General features: G+C 42.8%; 2 protein-coding genes and 2 pseudogenes across 2 annotated transcripts; 3 read left to right on the forward strand and 1 right to left on the reverse strand.

Moving 5' to 3' along the window:
• Positions 1–1883: 1883 nt before the first annotated feature.
• Positions 1884–5894, forward strand: LOC101762726 (rust resistance kinase Lr10). The gene is made up of 3 exons (XM_004968934.3): positions 1884–2752; positions 4374–4397; positions 4578–5894. Exons 1-3 carry the CDS (start codon positions 1969–1971, stop codon positions 5642–5644), a joined length of 1875 nt encoding a protein of 624 aa, XP_004968991.1. The 5' UTR covers positions 1884–1968; the 3' UTR covers positions 5645–5894.
• A 2302-nt stretch (positions 5895–8196) lies between these two features.
• On the reverse strand, positions 8197–10892 carry LOC101762049 (rust resistance kinase Lr10). The gene is made up of 3 exons (XM_012845775.2): positions 10000–10892; positions 9684–9856; positions 8197–9581 (listed from the first exon to the last, which is right to left on the reverse strand). Exons 1-3 carry the CDS (start codon positions 10752–10754, stop codon positions 8467–8469), a joined length of 2043 nt encoding a protein of 680 aa, XP_012701229.1. The 5' UTR covers positions 10755–10892; the 3' UTR covers positions 8197–8466.
• A 657-nt stretch (positions 10893–11549) lies between these two features.
• Positions 11550–12356, forward strand: LOC111255711 (annotated as a pseudogene).
• Positions 12357–12399: 43 nt separating this feature from the next.
• LOC101771523 lies at positions 12400–16010 on the forward strand (annotated as a pseudogene).
• Positions 16011–18798: the final 2788 nt, after the last annotated feature.

Here is an 18798-nt window from a genome sequence, read left to right on the forward strand (position 1 = left end):
TTTATGTTTTCACATCTCCCGACTGGTTTTCGAAAATTTATTCTATTTATGTTTTCATTGGATTTCAGGAAGGGAAAATAAGAAATTTACGTATTTCAAATATGCAAAAATATATTAAATTAGCATGTTTGTTTACAGTAAGTTTTAACTAGTCATAAATTCTATACTATTTCTTTTTGCTTCTATTTGGAAATTTATTCTCGCCGGATCGGATCTCGTCGGGTTTTGCTAGATTTTATGAAGCAAAAATTAAAACTTTACATATTTCAAACATGCAAAAATATATTTAATTAGCAATTATATTTACAATAAGTTTGAATGACTCATTAATTCTACACTAGTTATATTACCTTCTTAAATAATTATTTTACTACATCACTATCATCTATCATTAATCCCAGAGGGCAAACAATCTGTTTAGCTTCATATGTTGTGGATGGCAATTCATTATTCTCGGGAAGAATCTTCTTGATAATTTCCAACATCAGTATCGCAAACTCAAATATTGCTGAAAGTTTACGTAGAAATACATAAATTATTTAGCTCATATTTAATTTACAAATAACTAAACTATTAAAAAATTCAATATTTCCACATAATTTACTTATTCTAGAAATGGCTAATTCCATACCTCTATCTGAAAAGTACTAAAGTATGAAATTACACTTACAATTTATATGGCTAATTTATAAATATCCATCACAGCTCAAAAACATGGATAAATACAAATCCTCTACATGCTTAACAACAAACAAACTCATTTTTCTCCCTCTCTAAAGTATAAAACAAAGCTTAACAACAATAAATGAACGAAGCATGAAGTAGCTAACCTTCACAACACTTTGGATGAGTGAAATCCCCACGGAAATGAGGAAAAAAAATTCAGCAGCACCTCCCCTAGACTTGCTTCGCGCCATGGAGAGGATGAGCTTCTCTGTCTTTGTGGAGTGGAGTGGCTCGGGCGAGAGGAGTGGTCCCTCCTGTAGATAAGATTTTATCCTGGTTGTTAAATCCAACCGGGACAAAACCGGTTGGTAATCCAAACGGGATAAAAGCTCCGACCTTTTGTCCCAGTTTGAATTACCAACCGGGAGTAAAACGGTTATCCCGGTTGGTAACTCCAACCAGGACAAAAGGTTGAATTTTTTGTCCCGTTGGTGGCTCCAACCGGAGGTAAAGGTGGCGCCGTCAGTGCCCGGAAACTAGCCGTTTTAACCGAGACTAAAGGGTGGCCTGTAATCCCGGTTGCAAAAAAGGAACCGAGAGTAAAGGTGCGCTCCATTCCAACCTACCGTGACGCACCCCCTTTTCTCCCGGGCTAAAATTAAACCATGACTAAAGGGCGTGAGATCTAAAATCAGTTCTTATGCTGCCACACCACACTCAGTTGGGTCTCCTGGCCTACGGAAAGGGTAGGATACGTTGTGAAGGTCACCAGCATCTGCAGCACGAACTGAAATCACAGAAACAGAGACCAGTAAAGCTTGCCAGGCAGCAGAGTGACGAAGTGCACATGAGTTCGCCATGAGCAAACTAGAAGCGTTGATGATGCCCTGAATAAGGAGAAGGCAAGAAGGTTGCTTAGTTATGCGAGGCTGGCCCAGGACCAGCATGGTTGGCATGCTCTTTTTGACTTGGATCAACACACTATCAAAGATCAAAGGCACCTGTCGAAGCAGGCAACCTCTGTGTCGTAGGATGGAGCTGACGTCTTGGACGGATCGAGTCCGTTGACTTTTGCGCGCCAGTGCCGTCAAGGCGGCTGGTCTGCATTGACTAGAGCACAGCAGGAAGTTTCATGGAAAATAGGTATTCCTCAGACACACAATTACAATTAGTACCATCAGTTCACAACTCGGTCCGACCTTTGAAGCCTCCATAGACCATAGTTCAAAAACTCACAGCATTTCATTTTCTTCCACCTCACTTCCTCTTCGTCTTTCTCTCAGTTACTACTGACACAGAAGCATGAGTGGATTTCTTGACATAGCTCTGCTGCTGCCGCTGCTGCTCTGTCTTCTCAAGGATGCAACGTACAAGGCCACGGCGTGGGATGATAAGGATTTCTTCAGCTACTGTCCACCATCCTGGTGCAGCAAACAAGGGCCGGAGATCAGGTTCCCTTTCATGCTTGAATCCAGCAATACATCATCATTATGTGGAGCATCAGACCTGAAGCTAGCATGCTCTGGCCAGGACACCATTCTGGTTCACCCAGCTCTTGCCTCATACATAGTGACTGCCATAGATTACAGGCGTGGTACCCTGACGCTTGTCCGGCGTGTGGACTCGTCATCTCCCTCCTGCAGGCAGAAGCTCATGTCAGCAGCCCTACCTCATAGCACTGACCCCTTCCCACCATTATGCAATCTTGGCTATGCGGTGATAGTAAGCTGCTTAACAGAGTTCACACCGAGTAATCATGCTGCCAATTATATCTTCGGCCCAATCTCGTGCCTTAGCAACACGACCCACTTCTCCTATTTGGTGGATGGTTCTGCAGATCTGTATGTGCTTCCATTAGATTGCAAGGTCGTGCCTGATAGCTTCTTCCCGATGATTGACGATTATTATAACCAGATGCTCGGTCCCTCAATATTCAAGAAGAAAGCAGAAGGAATAGTCAATTTCTCCGAGACTACTTTCCAGTGTTGTCAATTTGATATTTTAAACAACTGCAAACTGTGTGAGCTTGGTGGGAAACGTTGTGGGTTCAGCACACAGAGGAATCAAACCTTCTGCATGAGTCATGGTATTATCTCTAACTGATGATACTGTCTGAATTTTCATAATGTGAGTCCAATACATTAGAAAAACATTCAGCTTCATCTACTGAGATGCTACTATGCGATTCTTGAATTTCATAAATACTTGTCAGCTTATCATGCAAAGTAGTACTGCAGATCATTTGGGTAGCAAGTTTCAGTGAGCAAATTAAGGCCAACGAAGTCTGATCAAAATCACAAAAGAAAGAGGGAATTATATGTTATGCACTTAATCTTGCAGTAGTCAGCCCAATTTTTACAAGCATTTTAAGTGCGTAAAACACTTCAGTGCAACTTGCAAGGTGGAGACTACTACCAAAAAGTACCCATGAAATAATGCTTCAAATAATGAAGGGAAAAAGATACAAATTAGAAGTTAAATTGGTAAAACAGAATTCTAACAAAAATATAGACACTACTGTTAAGAATCTTTGTGATAATTATGCTAACGCAATTTCAACTACAGATGACTAGATGTGGGATAATGCAAATTGGCACGAGTACCTTTAAACAATTAGAGACCAAAATTTTGCATGAAACAATCATTGCACCGTACCGATCATTTTCATAAGAATCACAGAAAAAACATAATTGAGATCAAATAAAAAGCAAAGCAACTCCTCCACTGTAACACATTTAGTTCAGCAACCCTGCAAAAAGATTCCAAGAAATTCATGTTGCAAGGCTGGCTACTGGATATAAGGTTAAAAGGTTAAGACAAAATTGTCTTCATGTTTCCCTTTTTGATCTGCAACATATGGGCTTCTTCACTACTGACATGACCAGATAAATGGAATTAATTTAGGCTGTGACTCAGAAACATATGTTACTCAACAATTTTGCTAGGATTGTTTGGGTCTATCAGCTTTGGATTACTTCATTGGCATTGACATTATTAAGGTTGCATCATCAGCCAGACATCCTTCCTTATGCTGGAGCTGCAGTAGTAGTAGAGCCTGTAAGCAAAAGAGATGCAAATATCAATGATGTGTGCTAGCTCCTAAAAAAGCAAATTGATACAGCCAGTTAAGATGTGCAAAGAGCCAAAGAGGCAACGAGTTCCTGATAATATGCCTGCTGAAGGTGTATAGGAGTGTCTAAAGTGGTATGCCTGCATGATGATAAAGAAATGGTGAAGCAGGAAAACGAAAAAAATACATTAATGCCCTGCATAAAGACTAACTAAGGAACTCATTTGGCATTGGTTCTCAATAGCAAACCAGGTAGCTGTCCGATGGGTTGGGACTTGAGACTACAGTGGACATTTGCTGGGGCAAAATGATGCATATTAATAGGGCGGGGACCCGGTTAATCACCAGAGATAGGAGCACCAACTTGCCTCTGATGTATACTTTTCGCGAAGGAACCTTCTTTGTTATTATATATGTTGAAAAATATGCAAATATGAGCATTACTCTTTCACATTTATATTCATCAGCATGACCATTCACAAAAATTAGAACCTTTATTGTGTATGCTGGGGGCTGGGCCACATCATGCAGCTAGTCATACTACAATATTGGACCTCGCCTTTTTTCTTCATCAACAATTCACCTTTTCTGTACTAAACCATGAATAGAGTCTTATTTTCTTTTTTGGTATTTGCAGGTTCACACGTCAAAGTAATTGCAGGTACTGCTAATCAATCATTCCTTGTATCCCGAATTAAAAAAAGCTATGTATTACAAAAAAATTCATATTTTAATTTACTCTACTATGACTCTTGACATTATCTTATACCCATTAGATAAACCAAGTAGTGCCTTTCTATGGTGACATAATATGCTGATTTTCCTATTCTTTTTGCGTCAGCTACATCATCGGTAGCAGCATTCGTTCTTTTGCTGATGGTAGCTATGGCACTTTATGTTTCCCTTAAGACAAGATATAATGAGGAGATACACTTGAAGGTCGAAATGTTTCTCAAGACATATGGCACCTTGAAACCCACAAGGTACACTTTCTCTGAAGTTAAGAAGATAGCAAGGCGATTCAAGGAAAAAGTAGGCCAGGGTGGATTCGGAAGTGTATACAAAGGCGAGCTACCAAATGGTGTGCCTGTGGCTGTCAAAATGTTAGAGAACACTACAGGAGAGGGAGAAGAATTCATCAATGAAGTTGCAACAATTGGACTAGTCCATCATGCAAATATTGTGCGCCTATTAGGATTTTGCTCCGAAGGAACACGACGTGCCCTTATTTATGAATTCATGCCTAATGAGTCACTGGAGAAATATATATTCTTACATCATTCTAATACCTCTCAAGAACTACTAGTGCCAAACAAAATGGTAGCTGTTGCTTTAGGCATTGCCCGAGGAATGGAATACCTACATCAAGGATGCAACAAGCGCATCCTGCACTTTGACATCAAGCCTCACAACATCTTGCTGGACTACAACTTCAATCCAAAGATCTCAGACTTCGGCATGGCAAAATTGTGTGCAAGGGATCAAAGCATTGTTACCTTGACAGCAGCAAGAGGCACAATGGGGTATATTGCACCAGAGCTCTATTCTCGTAATTTTGGAGGTGTATCACATAAGTCAGATGTTTACAGTTTTGGTATGTTGGTGTTAGAAATGGTAAGCGGAAGGAGGAACTCAGACCCAAGTGTTGACAGCCAAAATGAAGTTTACCTCCCAGAGTGGGTCTTTGAGAAAGTAATCACTGAGCAGGACTTGGTAGCTAGAGACATGACAGGAGAAGAGAAAGAAAGGGTGAAACAGCTTGCCATCGTGGCACTATGGTGCATTCAGTGGAACCCAAGAAACCGACCCTCAATGACAAAGGTGGTAAACATGTTAACAGGGAGGTTGGAGAATCTACAGATGCCCCCAAAGCCTTTCGTCTCATCTGGAAGTCATGAGATGCCATAAAACATGGAGCTAGTAGCTTACCATGGTTTAATTTAATGAATAACAGAGAGAGAAACTTAGTTACTCCAGTGTGTTTCATGGTAATTCATAGCACTAGTATGCAATCTATTTCGATCTTTCTATCGTATTTGCAGCTGGCTTATGAATAGACTCAGTCATCACCATGTAATACTAATTATTTGCAACGTATCAAATTGGAGTTGTGCTGTAATTTAAAATTTCGAAGAAATGCGCTTTCCCCTTTTCCTGATTCCTTTTCCTGATTCGCTTATTGCAATGATTTATTTCCAACATTCCTTTTCCCTTTCTTTAGTGCAGTCTTTGTCATTGCACACCTCAGCAAAAGGAAACATGTTCTGTTTGCGCAGGTGAGTTAGCAATTCAGTACTAGGTGAAAAACTCCACAGAAGTACCCCATAAGGTGGCGGATGGATGGGCGGAGATGGGTTTGACCACAATATCTAGTCAGGATTTTGCAAAGAGAAAAGGTGAAGGAAAACGAGTAAACTGGTTCGATTACCTTTGACAAGGCCCAATTTGAAAGGAAAAGGCGGATCTAAGATGCATCGAGATGCCCACGCTAGGGGCAATATATAGTGGTATGGAGCTCAATAGATCCGTTCGGTCCCGGCACGAGATCGCCACGACGGCGGCCGGCAGCCACCGCGGCTGCAAGCGACTGTGGTGGTGGAAGAAGTGGAATACTGTGGAAGTGCGGTTAGGTGTGTTGGGCTTCTTTGCGAAATGAGTCAGCCCAGCCCACGCACTCATGAAGAAACGTCCACGATATATAAAGCCACTCCTCCTTTTTGACTGTGTGCTGTGGTCGCCTCTCGGCCTTCTTCCTTCTTCGGCAGCATATATATTTTGCAGAAATTTTGAATTGGTGGACTGCCAACGAGCTGACTGACTTAGAAGGTGGCAAGGTGGCGCTCCATCACCTCTTGAATTGAAGGCTGAAGCGCCTAGCGGAGCAGCGATGGCGTCCAGCTGTATCCGTTATCAAACCCTCTGCCCGGACCGTTCAAGTCATCATAGATAACGACAATGGCAATCACGTCCTGGCCGTATGCTAGGTCACTGTCTTGTAGACCGTAGACCGGTCAGAATCTTTTGGGGCCTGGTAGTTTGACCGTTGATCTCATCCTGCATGCATGGACCGGCCCGGCATGGCGTCGGTCGTCCGGTCTTTAGGAGGAAGACGGTCCATGTGGTTGAAGCATATTGCTTTCTGGTCGCAAAGTCTTTTTCGGGATACCCTTAACTTGCCACAAAGCTTGACTACTAAGACTCACGTTAAGTTTCTAGCCACCTTGATGCTGCCTTCACTAAGGAGCTTCTCCACGAAAGAAGGGGGTCTCCACGTCCCCCACACACGGTCTTCGACGCTGCTCCACACCAAGCTTGAGGGTCAAAGACTTGCCGGCGAGCCACCAAGGCTCCAAAGTATCGGCAAATCTTATACAACTGTGGTTCACTACTAGAACCGATCACAAGGTAGGCACACCTTGCATTCTCTCTTCTCTATAACTATCCTAGCACTAATCACTCTCCTAAGGTTGTGCTAAACCTTTGATTAATCACTTATGCACTTATGGTGGCTTGGATCTGTTCTTGATGAGTCTTGATCTCCAATGAACTTCTGCACACTCCAGCTTCATCCAGCAACCCTAAATGGGCAAGTGGAGGGGGTATAAATAGCCCAAGGCATCAAAGAGCCGTCACTCCAACAACTAGTTAAAGTGTACCGTCGGATGTTCCGATGGTGTCATTTTGGTAGCATTGGAACATCCGGTGCTACTGGCCGTTAGCCTCCCCATGCCTAGATTCCCCACTAACAGGGCAACCAATTCATCCGATGCTTCATCCAGTGCTAAAGAGCTTCTGGCCAAAATCTCTCTCGAATTTTGCAAAGTAAATATGCTTCGTCCGACACTTCACTTGGCCTACCATCGGATCTTCCGATGCTTCTTCCTTTTTTGCCTTCACTCCACGAATTCATCCAACGCTACTAAAAAGTTGGGCATCGGAACATCCGGTGGTGGTGACTCAAGAAGCTTTCTAGGCGTTGTATCAATTGCTCCGATGGTTGATCCAACGCTCTTTTTGTGGACCATCAGAACATCTGATGGTACCTTTTTCTCTTCAACTCGTCCAACGCAAGCATCAAACATAGCTTTTTCTCTGTCATTTGGATGCTTGAATACCATAGAATAATCCTAAATACCATGGTTTAGTCACTTGAATACCATAGTTTGGATACTTAAATACCATGATTTGGATATCAAGAATACCGTAGCTTGGATATTTGAATACTATGATTTGGATATTGTCATAGTTTGATTTGCATTCGTAAGACCTGAAAACCTACAAGGTACATGGTAGATAAAGCATTAGTCCCAATGACTATGTTATCACTCAATCACTAAAATCACAAACTATGATTTAATGGGGACATGTTCGCTACAGTCACCAAACTTAACCGATGCTCTACACCTCGCAGCCGGCTCCTGCGCATTAATTTGTTTCCATCCAAATCTCTGGCAAAAGCATTTTCCAATATGTCAACCACAAAATGCATATCTCACTTCTAGGAAATGCATTTCATCTCAGCATGAAGACAGCATCAATCACGATTCTCCATCTTAAGTTACACGTGTTCACAAACATTATTTACACGAAGCAGGAACCTGGACTCAGGAAACTTATTAGATTATCACTAAGACAACAAACATATATCATGGAAGTGATTATTAGGACTCGCGACGCAATGGCCACCACTTTATCCTATTACAAGACTACAAACATATATGAATAATGTTTTACTCGTCTTCCTCCGAGATTGCAGTTAGCTCAGAAGAAGAATGGCATGAATCTGCAGCAGCAATGTGTTCATCAGCCTCGTCGTCACCACAGAAGAACGGCCTCGTAGAGGGCAATTGTAGTCCATCGGTACCAGATTCGAGCATCTCTATGACCTCACTCATGGTTGGACGATCTTGTGGGTTCAACTGAATGCACTGTAGCCCAATAATACACAGCTTCCTCTCCAACTCATGCATGTGAACATTAGAAGCAGAAGATACCTCACCCTCTTCATGTTTAGCTAGCTGGCCATACACCCATGATGGGTAGTATGCCTGACTTGGGGATGCTGCATTTTGGTAAAAATTCCTTCGCCCTCCTGCCATCTCCAGCAACAGCATACCAAAGCTGTAGACATCGGATTTGCTTGATATGGCACCAAAGCCCCGACAATACATTTCAGGGGCTATGTACCCAATAGTTCCCCGTGAGGCGCTCATTGGCACAAAGCTCTTGTCCCTTGGGTACAACTTGGCAAGGCCAAAGTCAGCAACTTTCGGGACAAAGTTGATATCGAGAAGGATGTTGTGTGGCTTGATGTCAAAGTGAAGGATCTGCATATCACAACCCCTATGCAAGTAGTCGATGCCTCGTGCGATGCCCAAAGCGATCTCATTGAGCTTATCCCATGAGAAACTTCTCTCAGATGAGAATATGTACTTGTCCAGGGAACCATGAGCCATGTACTCGTAGACCAGTGCCCTCTGCATTTCCTCAGCACAGAAGCCCACAAGACGAACCACGTTGATGTGGTGGATCATACCAATTGTGGAGACCTCACTAATGAACTCTTCTCCATTGCAGTTGGAGTTGCCCAGCATCTTGATGGCTACCTGCACATTGCCTGGGTGTAGCACGCCCTTGTATACGGACCCATATCCTCCCTGACCCAGCTTGTCTCTGAAATGGCTAGTGATTGCAGTGATGTCGGTGTAGGCAAACCTAATCGGACCAATCATTTGCTGCATCTGAAGAAACTTCTCGACTGCATCAATTGTTATCCTTGTTTTCCAGTACTTATGAGCAAGAAATGTGAATACTACTAGCGCGGGGAGTACTAACCTGCATAGTACTACGCAAACAAGTTACAAATATATAAAGTTAGACGACATAAGTAGTTCAATGAAAACTGTATCCCGTGATAATTAGAAAGATGTAGGCATACCCAACTTACCAAAAAGTAACTTGGTGATACTTATAGCAGATACTATGGCTATCACAACCCTCTGGAACATAGGATTTGGGGTATAGTAAAAGTTTGCACATTCCGCAAAAGTTGCTTCACTCCAGAACAAACCTTTAGTCCATTTTAGGATGCTTGTGCCAGTAAATTGATTGTGGAAGTATCTGCAAGACACAGGTGTACAGAAAGGAATTAAAGAAGGAAGGCATATAGTTTTTCGGATAACTAGTATATGATAAACCAAATTCTGAAGGAAATGGGACAACAAGATAATCAGTGCCTTATTTAATGCAGAGCGCAGGCTCACCTGGTTGAATTATTTAGGCACGTTTTGAATATCCAAGAAGCATTGTCGTAACCAGGATTATAATCCCAAGGAAATTCAACAGAAAATCCCTTCTTTACCAATTTTATGATATCTGTATAAGTATAATTGTCATTCTCTAACTCTGGGTATGTGAAACGCCAGCTACCAATGGGGGTCATGGCCAAGTACCCACAGGAAGGATCAAGAGACTGTACTCTACAATCCGCAATGGAGACATAAACAAACGAATTGTTCGCAGTCAGGCAAGGAACGGGCTTGTACCAACTGATATTTGTTACTGCTTGTGAACAATTAACAAAGCATGCCCAACAATCGGCTGCAGTGGCCAAAAAAATGGAATACGAATGCTGAAAGCTTCCGGAGACAGATCCAAGGTGGTTGTAAGGAAGCTGATCCCAGCGAGGAAGATGGCAGCTGCTGCGCATGTCCAAGTTAACATCCACAACCCAGAAGGACCGATCCGTATGGTTAATGTTGGTCACAAAGTATGTCCCTGTGTTGATGTGGATTCTAGCCTTGCTGCTGTTACAGACTAGCTGGTATGCTTGCACGCCGCACTCAGGTGGGTCACCTGGCCTACGGAAAGGGTAGGATATGTTGTGAAGATCACCACAGGAGAAAGGAGGACACTGACCTTGGCCCATCGCATCAGCTAATTGAACTGCAATTGCAGAAATACAGACCAGTATAGCTTGCCAGGTAGCAGCAGGATGAAACGCACATGAGTTCACCATGAGAGATTTTTTAGATGCAAGAATGCTATAGGAGTGTTGATTATGGACAAGCCAAGAAGGGCTCTTAGTTACTTGAGCACAGCAGGCCCGGCATGATTGAGATGCCCTTTGACTTGAACAAAAATACTTTTCAAGTCAAGTTCCATCCCCTTCCAGATGGAATTTTTTACTGGTAGTCTTTTTCCGCAGGATTGGGCCTGCATGATTGAGATGCCCTTTGACTTGGACCAAAATACTTTCCAAGTCAAGTTCCATCCCCTTCCAGATGGAATTTTTTACTGGTAGTCTTTTTCCGCAGGACTGGGTTTCCTTGACTCTGCGTTTACTTGAGCACAGTAGGAATTTTCATGTAAAATTGTAATTTCTCCTCAGGCACACAACTAGAATTAATAATACTACAGCACAACCTTGAAGCTGACCCACAAGAAGTCAGGAACTGAAGTCTCCATAAACTCGCAGCATTCTTAGGCCATGTTTAGTTTCCACCAAAATCCCAACTTTGACACTATGCAAAAAGAAGATTCCCCATCACATCAAACTTGCGATACATGCATGGAGTACTAAATGTAGATGAAATCAAAAACTAATTGCACAGTTTTGTTGTACTTTGCGAGACGAATCTTTTGAGCCTAATTAGTCAATTTTTGGACAATAATTCACAAATACAAACGAAATGCTACAGTTGCGCATTTATGACAAACTTCCAACTTTGGCACTCCCAAATTGGGAACTAAACAAGGCCATTTGCTTCCACCTCGTCTAACTCTTTCTCTCAGTTACCACTGACACAGAAACATGAGTGGATTTCTTGTCATAGCCTTTCTGCTCTGGCTTCACCGAGATGGAGTGTACACGACCACTGCATCGGCAGATGAAGACCTCTCCAACTACTCTCCACCATCCCAGTGTAGTAAACATGGGTCAGAGATCAGGTTCCCATTACAGTTTGAATCCAGCAACACCAATACATCTTTATAATCATTATGCGGATCACCATGCATAAAGCTAGGATGCTCTGGCCAGGACACCATTTTCGTTCACCCAATCCTTGCCCCATACAAAGTGACTGCGATAGATTACAGGAGCGCAACCCTGACAATCATCCCTCATTTAAACTATTCTCCCTGCCCACTTGATTGCCAACTTCATGTCAGCTTCTATGATCCCATATGATATTGATTACCCTTTAGACTATCCTTGCTATACTTTCTATAGTGGATTTGCAGTACGCTGTTTAAAAAAGTTCACACAAAGTAAGAATGATGGTGATTATATAGTTGGCCCAGTCTCTTGCCTCAGCAACACAACACATCTTTTGTATTTGGTGTATGCTGATGCAGACATGTCTATTTTTCCGTTGGACTGCAAGGCTGTTTCAGATGCCAGAATTCCAATTCCAGTGGCAGATATCATGCCATATACAACATTCAAGGAACAAGTAGAAATGATCCTCAGTGGTGCCACAATGACTGTCAGTTGGTCGAATCATGAGCATCATCCAGAATTTGCTTTCAGCGGCACACAATGCGGACGTCAAGGGCAACTCTGCGAATTCGCAGGAAGAACCATCTTTGGTTCCCCAATGTTCGTCGGTCAGTGTAACTATGAACCAGGAATTGCATACAACTGCACACAATGTGAACGTCAAGGTCAACACTGTGTATTCAACTCACAGATGAACCAAACATTCTGCATGCCCCACGGTATGATTTCTAACTGGCTAACACCATATCTAGTAGCACCATACCACCTTTTCTTACATGGGTTTCATACTTTCATGCACTAGAAATCCTTATAATTTTCAGTATAGAAATTACAAAGACACTGCTATTCCTGGTTCGTTGACATTCGCGAGAATTTGCTGCCAGACTATCCTACAAAATAATAGTCACCACTGCAGAATATGGATGAACCAATTCTGCTCAAAATCTTTTAAGAAAAGCAAACAACAGGGAATTATATGTTAATCCAGCAGTAGTAAGCAACCATTACTATAAAGAGTTTTTAGAGCCTAACTGTTATGTGTTTGTGTTATGGGTGGGTAGCACTGCTAGAGTCGTAGATCCATGACTCTCTAACTTACTCACAACAACCTAACTTAATTGTAGGGCCATCTTGACAAGCAGGCAATCTCAGCATGCCCCAACAAAGTAGGTGGTGGGTGCTCTAGCCCTCTCTGCAACTGCCCTAGCCCCTCACCTAAACCAGCTAGCACATGAGCTGCCACTCCATAACACTATCGCTCTAACACTACTAAAGAGGACCCACACTTCACAAATAATGAAGGGGAAAAAAGGAGAAAAATGTGACTATATGGTGGTGCACTGTGGCATTGGTTGGCATTGGGTGCTCCCGGTCCGTGTGGCATTGCAGTAATTACAGAGGTTGCGTTGGTGGTGTGGTGTGAGGAACAGAGGCCGACATCAGTATTCGCGACAGTGTGCAGGTCAGCAAGATGGCTGGTGGTGCGACAGGGGTGGCAGCTTTCATCGCTTTATTGCAGCCAGGTGGTCACCATGATGGCTAGTCCTGCGGAGCGGCGGCTTATCTGGTGCAGGGAGCTGACCTGGTCTTAGGTGGCGCCCTTTGCTTGGATGCCACTGCACATGCAGACGGTGAAGAGAAGGGCAGAGCAAGAGGTTTTTTGTGGGGAGTGGTGCTGGTAATGGCTGTGCGGATTGTAGTTTGGGGGCTAGCGGTGTGAGCTGTTGTGGTTTGGCAGTGTGGTTGCCAACGATTGACGAAGACTTGCAAGTGACAACGGTGTAGTGCAGTGCAGTGGAGACCCGTGCTGCGAAGATTGGCAATGTTGTGATTGTAGTGTGTTGTTCAGCGCTTGTTCTGGCTTGGCCAACCTGCCATAGTAGATTGTTGTAGGTTGTTGTGGTTAGGGTTGTTGCTTAGTATTGAGTTGCATGCACCAACTGGTTCAACCCTAATATACACCAACTGGTTCAACCCTAATATGGAAAAATGAGTAGTTTATTTATACTCCAACAGTTGGTTGCTTTAATTTACCCTTTTGGGTTCTTGTTCTGTCTGATCTAGGTTTCTTCTTTTTAACACAATTGGCAACTCTCATGCCTATTTCGTTATAAAAATAAAAGGTGCAAGCAGAAGATAGAACGAGCGACTTAATAAGTGCTTTGTATGATAAGAACCACCTAAGAAACGAAAGGGGAGACAATAGTAAAAGAAGAAATAGTTGCATAGAGTAAAAGACTCAGCCAGTGGGAAAGACCACTCCCACGGTTTTCTATTGGTAGAGAAGATCCCAGCCAAATAGCTGCATAAAGTAACTGAATAAAGAACCAATGCGACATTGTTTGTTGGTAGAAGATCAGGTTAATAGTGCGGGTTCTTACTTGGGACCCTAATAGACATTAGTCTGTCGAAAACTTAGGTAATACATGGAGGAACTACAACTCAAATCACTTGATCACCAGAGTTGGCGCCACCAATTGGCTTCGGATGTTTAGATTGTTTGGAATGAACCTCCCTTTGATGATATCTGCTGAATAATATGCAAGGAATATTTCTCTTTTACATACATACATACATATATACATACATACGTATATACATGTATATATATATATATATATAAACTTAAAAAGTTAAAACTTCTTGTATCCATTGGGGATCTGGACCACGTCTTCTGGCCACTCGTATTAAAATGTTAGATCGTACCTTTTCTTAACCAACAAGATAATTTCCCTTTTTGTACTAAACCGCTAATGAAGTCTTATTTCTTCTTTGGTAATTACAGGTTCACGCGTCAAAGTCATTGCAGGTAATGCTGCAAAGAAAACTAATGATCCTTACATTCTCTGATCCCATCAACAAGTGGTGGTTTTCTATCCTGATTTCTCATTCTCTGGTTTCTGCTTGTCAGCCACATCATCGACAGCAGCATTAGTTGTTATTTTGTTGATGGTGGCCACTGCACTCTATCTTTCACTTAAGTCAAGATATAATGAAGAAATACACTTGAAGGTTCAAATGTTTCTCAACAAAACCCACAAGGTACACTTTCGCTGAAGTTAAGAAGATAGCAAGGCTGTTTAAGGAAAAGGTAGGCCAAGGGGGATTTGGAAGTGTATACAAAGGCGAGCTACCAAGTGGAGTGCCTGTGGCCGTCAAAATGCTAGAGAACTCTACAGGAGAGGGAGATGAATTCATCAATGAAGTTGCAACCATAGGACTAATCCACCATGCAAATTTTGTGCGCCTCTTGGGATTTTGCTCTCAAGGAACAAGACGTGCCCTTATTTATGAATTCATGCCTAACGAGTCATTGGAGAAATATATATTCTTGCATGCTTCTGGAGCATCTCAACAACTCCTAGTACCAAACAAGCGCATTGCAAAAAGCGCATCCTCCACTTTGACATCAAGCCTCACAACATCTTGCTGTACTACAAGTTCAACCCAAAGATCTCAGACTTCGGCCTTGCAAAACTTTGTGCGAGGGATCAAAGCATTGTTACCTTGACAACAGCAAGAGGTACTATGGGCTATATTGCACCAGAGTTGTATTCTCGGAATTTTGGAGAAGTATCCTACAAGTCAGATGTTTACAGTTTTGGCATGCTGGTGTTAGAAATGGTAAGTGGGAGGAGGAACTCAGATCCAGGTGTTGCCAGCCAAAATGAAGTTTACCTCCCAGAGTGGATCTTCGAGAAGGTAATCACGTGGCATGACTTGGTGCTTGCTCGAGAAATGACAGGAGAAGAGAGAGAAAAGATCAGACAGCTAGCCATTGTGGCTCTGTGGTGCATTCAATGGAACCCAAGAAATCGACCCTCGATGACAAAGGTGGTGAACATGTTGACAGGGAGGTTGGAGAACCTACAGATGCCCCCAAAGCCTTTCATCTCATCTGAAAGTCATCCTGTGCCATAGAGCATGGAGAATACTATGCCACATGATTTAATGAATATTTGAGAGAGAGATAAACTTAGTTCCTCCTGTGTTGCATAGTAATGCATAGTACTATAGCATGTGATGGTTGTTCAGTCTTTTGACGGGTATTAGCACATGACATATGAATAGTAAGATGTCACCATGTAATACTATTTATTTGCAATATATCAGATTTGCAGTTGATGTATTCAGTAATCCGAAGGCAATATTTTAAATTTTCATATTCTGTAATACCAAGTATGTTCTTCCTCACTGAATTTCCAGGAAAGAGCAAATGTGTTCTGTTTTCAATCAACCAATAATTAGTGTTAGATGGAGAACTCACTGTCAAGAGCATTCGCATGTGGTAGATCATGCCATCTCTATTCCCAGGTGCTACAGGTTTTACAATGTGAATGGATGCGTAAGCATGGGGTCTGAGACTCTGACCACTATTCCTACTCGAGATTTTGCAGAACAAAAAACAAAAGGAAATCAAGTCGAAGGGCTTACCTTTGCCAGTGCCAAGGAGAAGGCAGATCTAGGTTGCATCGAGCTGCCGTGGGTCGGCACTACGGCAGGCCCCCTTGCAAGAGCAGAGAGGCCGGCGACGACGAGAAACAGCATCGGTGTAGAATGGTAAAGTAGGGGGAATCGACAGCGGCGCACTAGGAGAGACGTGACGCTTCCTCCCCGGCGCGTGATTAGTTACAAGGGATCGCCGCCCAGTGGCGGCCGCGGCCGCGGCCGGAGCACCGGCGGTGGGAAGAGGCATCTGTGATTCGCCGTTTCTAATAAAATTGGGCTGGGTTTCGTACTTTTGCGGTGTGTTGGGCTTGATGGACCAGCCCACTGAAAATCTCGGAGGTAGGCCCAAGTGTTACCGCCGGAAGCCTGGCCGTAACAGATAAGGAATCCTGCTTCTGCATTTGCATCAAGGAAAAAAAATCAGGAATCGACACTGAACAAATAACGTGGACACTGGACTGCCTCGCCTTTTGGCAATGTGAAATTTACATTCCAATATCGACTCAATAATCCATGATCAAACCCGCTGGATTGTTCAAGTCTTCATAGATACTGACAATGGCAATCTTGCTAGGTTAGGGCGTGCTGACTGTTGACTGAAGTCAACGGGCATATACATCTTTGGAATTTGTTTCCCCACTTACACACAAATAATCATGTTTGGTTTTGGAGATTGCTTCCGCTGCTACGACTACGAGTCAATCGTGCTTGGTTGGGGCCGGCTGCTGTCCACCACTACTGCATCGGCTCAGGCAGTCGGGCTTCACGCTCTTCTTCAGTCCAAAGCAGAAGTTCGTAGAGGACTACGCTTCTTCAGGGAGCTAACAGAAGGAAGCATTAGGGCCTCAGCCAATGCAGGTACCGGATATTGTCGGCCTCAGCCAGAAGCTTTCTTCCATGTAGATTCAATAAGCTTGTTCGCTTCAGCTTATAAACCGGTTGAAAAGCTGAAGCGGCTAATTTGCTGTGAGAAGAAAATACTGTTTGATGGCTGATAAGCCGGCTGAATAAGCTGAAGCGAACCGGTGGAATATAAGTCTGAGACTAATAACGTTCCAATCACCGTCACTACGCAGCTTGGTCCCGCGAAACAGGCAAACCAATCACGCACAAAACCTGGCCACGCTCGGCCTGGCTCTGGTGCGCAGCCTGGTCCGGCCACATATGAGAACCAATCACGCCCTTATTGTTTCATCACTGAAAAACTACTAAAAAGGTACCTCTGCTGCTGGCTTCAGCACTCAGAGCTTGGTCACCAATGCAAAGGTGATCAATCTTGTCTCTGTCGTTACTCCCGACGCGAATCGCTAAGCAATATCATTTGGGAGAAAGAGATGATCGTCTCTCATAACACGGACTAATAAAGTTCATGATCCTCTACCGTCACTGCGTATATGCGTCGCACCTCTACCGGTCTACCACTTGTTCCAGACTCCAGAGGAGCGTGTAACTCTGTCCGCAACGACGGGATCCGCATCCGGTGGACCACCGTGCGGCAGCAGCGTACCGTGCCTCCTAGTAAATTGTGATTTATCATCTCCGAAAAGGTACGTGGTAAAGTACGGTCACGAAAAAAAACTAAATTGTCGATTTAGTTAGGCATGACAGAAAAAAGTAAATTGTCAATTTAGTTAGGCATGACTGAAAACATGATCGACGTTCAAATTCTCATGGTTCAAAAGGATTTTTAGTTAAATTTTAAAGTTTTAGAGAAATCCATCTCTTCCACCAGGCATTCAAAGTTTTTTTTTTATGCTACCTTTGAAAATGTACTAGACCCTCCATTTCTATGTTTCTCCGATCCATATCACGCTATGCCCACTACCTAAGATGCTAAAAGTTCTAACAACTAACTATGTAACAGGGTGTTTGGATACGAGGTGCTAAACTTTAACAGTGTCACATCGGATGTTCGGATGCTAATTAGGAGGACTAAACATGAACTAATTATAAAACTAATTGCAGAACCTTGTGCTAATTCGCGAGACGAATCTATTAAGCCTAATTAATTCATCATTAGCAAATGGTTACTGTAGCACCACATTGTCAAATCATGGACTAATTAGACTAATTAGGCTTAATAGGTTCTGCAATTAGTTTTATAATTAGCTCATGTTTAGTCCTCCTAATTAGCATCCGAACTCCTATGTTTAGTCCTCCTAATTAGCATCCAAACATCAAACACCCCCTAAAATGAGTAAATGACCATCCATATCCCTATTAAAATAACATGATACATAACACTCTTCACTCCAAGCATAGGAGTAGAGAGAGGAACCATAAATACTGTACTAGATATCCTCAACATGCAAAAACTATAAAAATTATCCCGAGGTCATGAACAATCATATAAGGAAACGAAAGGAGCACCAACTTTTACTTTTCCAGTGTAAATGATAGACCTGGGATCCTGCCCGTCACCCATCTCAATCCAAATGAATTCCTCCCAACCATATTAGCTGTTGCTCAGAGACGACAAATAGAAACAACAACTTGTCAATGGAAAGAATGGAATAATGGATGTTGGACCCTGTCATCCGTCTCATGAAGAGACTCCACATCTAATTTATAACTAGACAAAGACTTAGAGAGGCTCACAGAAAACAGTGTT

Source organism: Setaria italica, chromosome V, assembly GCF_000263155.2.
Source record: "Setaria italica strain Yugu1 chromosome V, Setaria_italica_v2.0, whole genome shotgun sequence".
Taxonomy (NCBI): Eukaryota; Viridiplantae; Streptophyta; class Magnoliopsida; order Poales; family Poaceae; genus Setaria; species Setaria italica.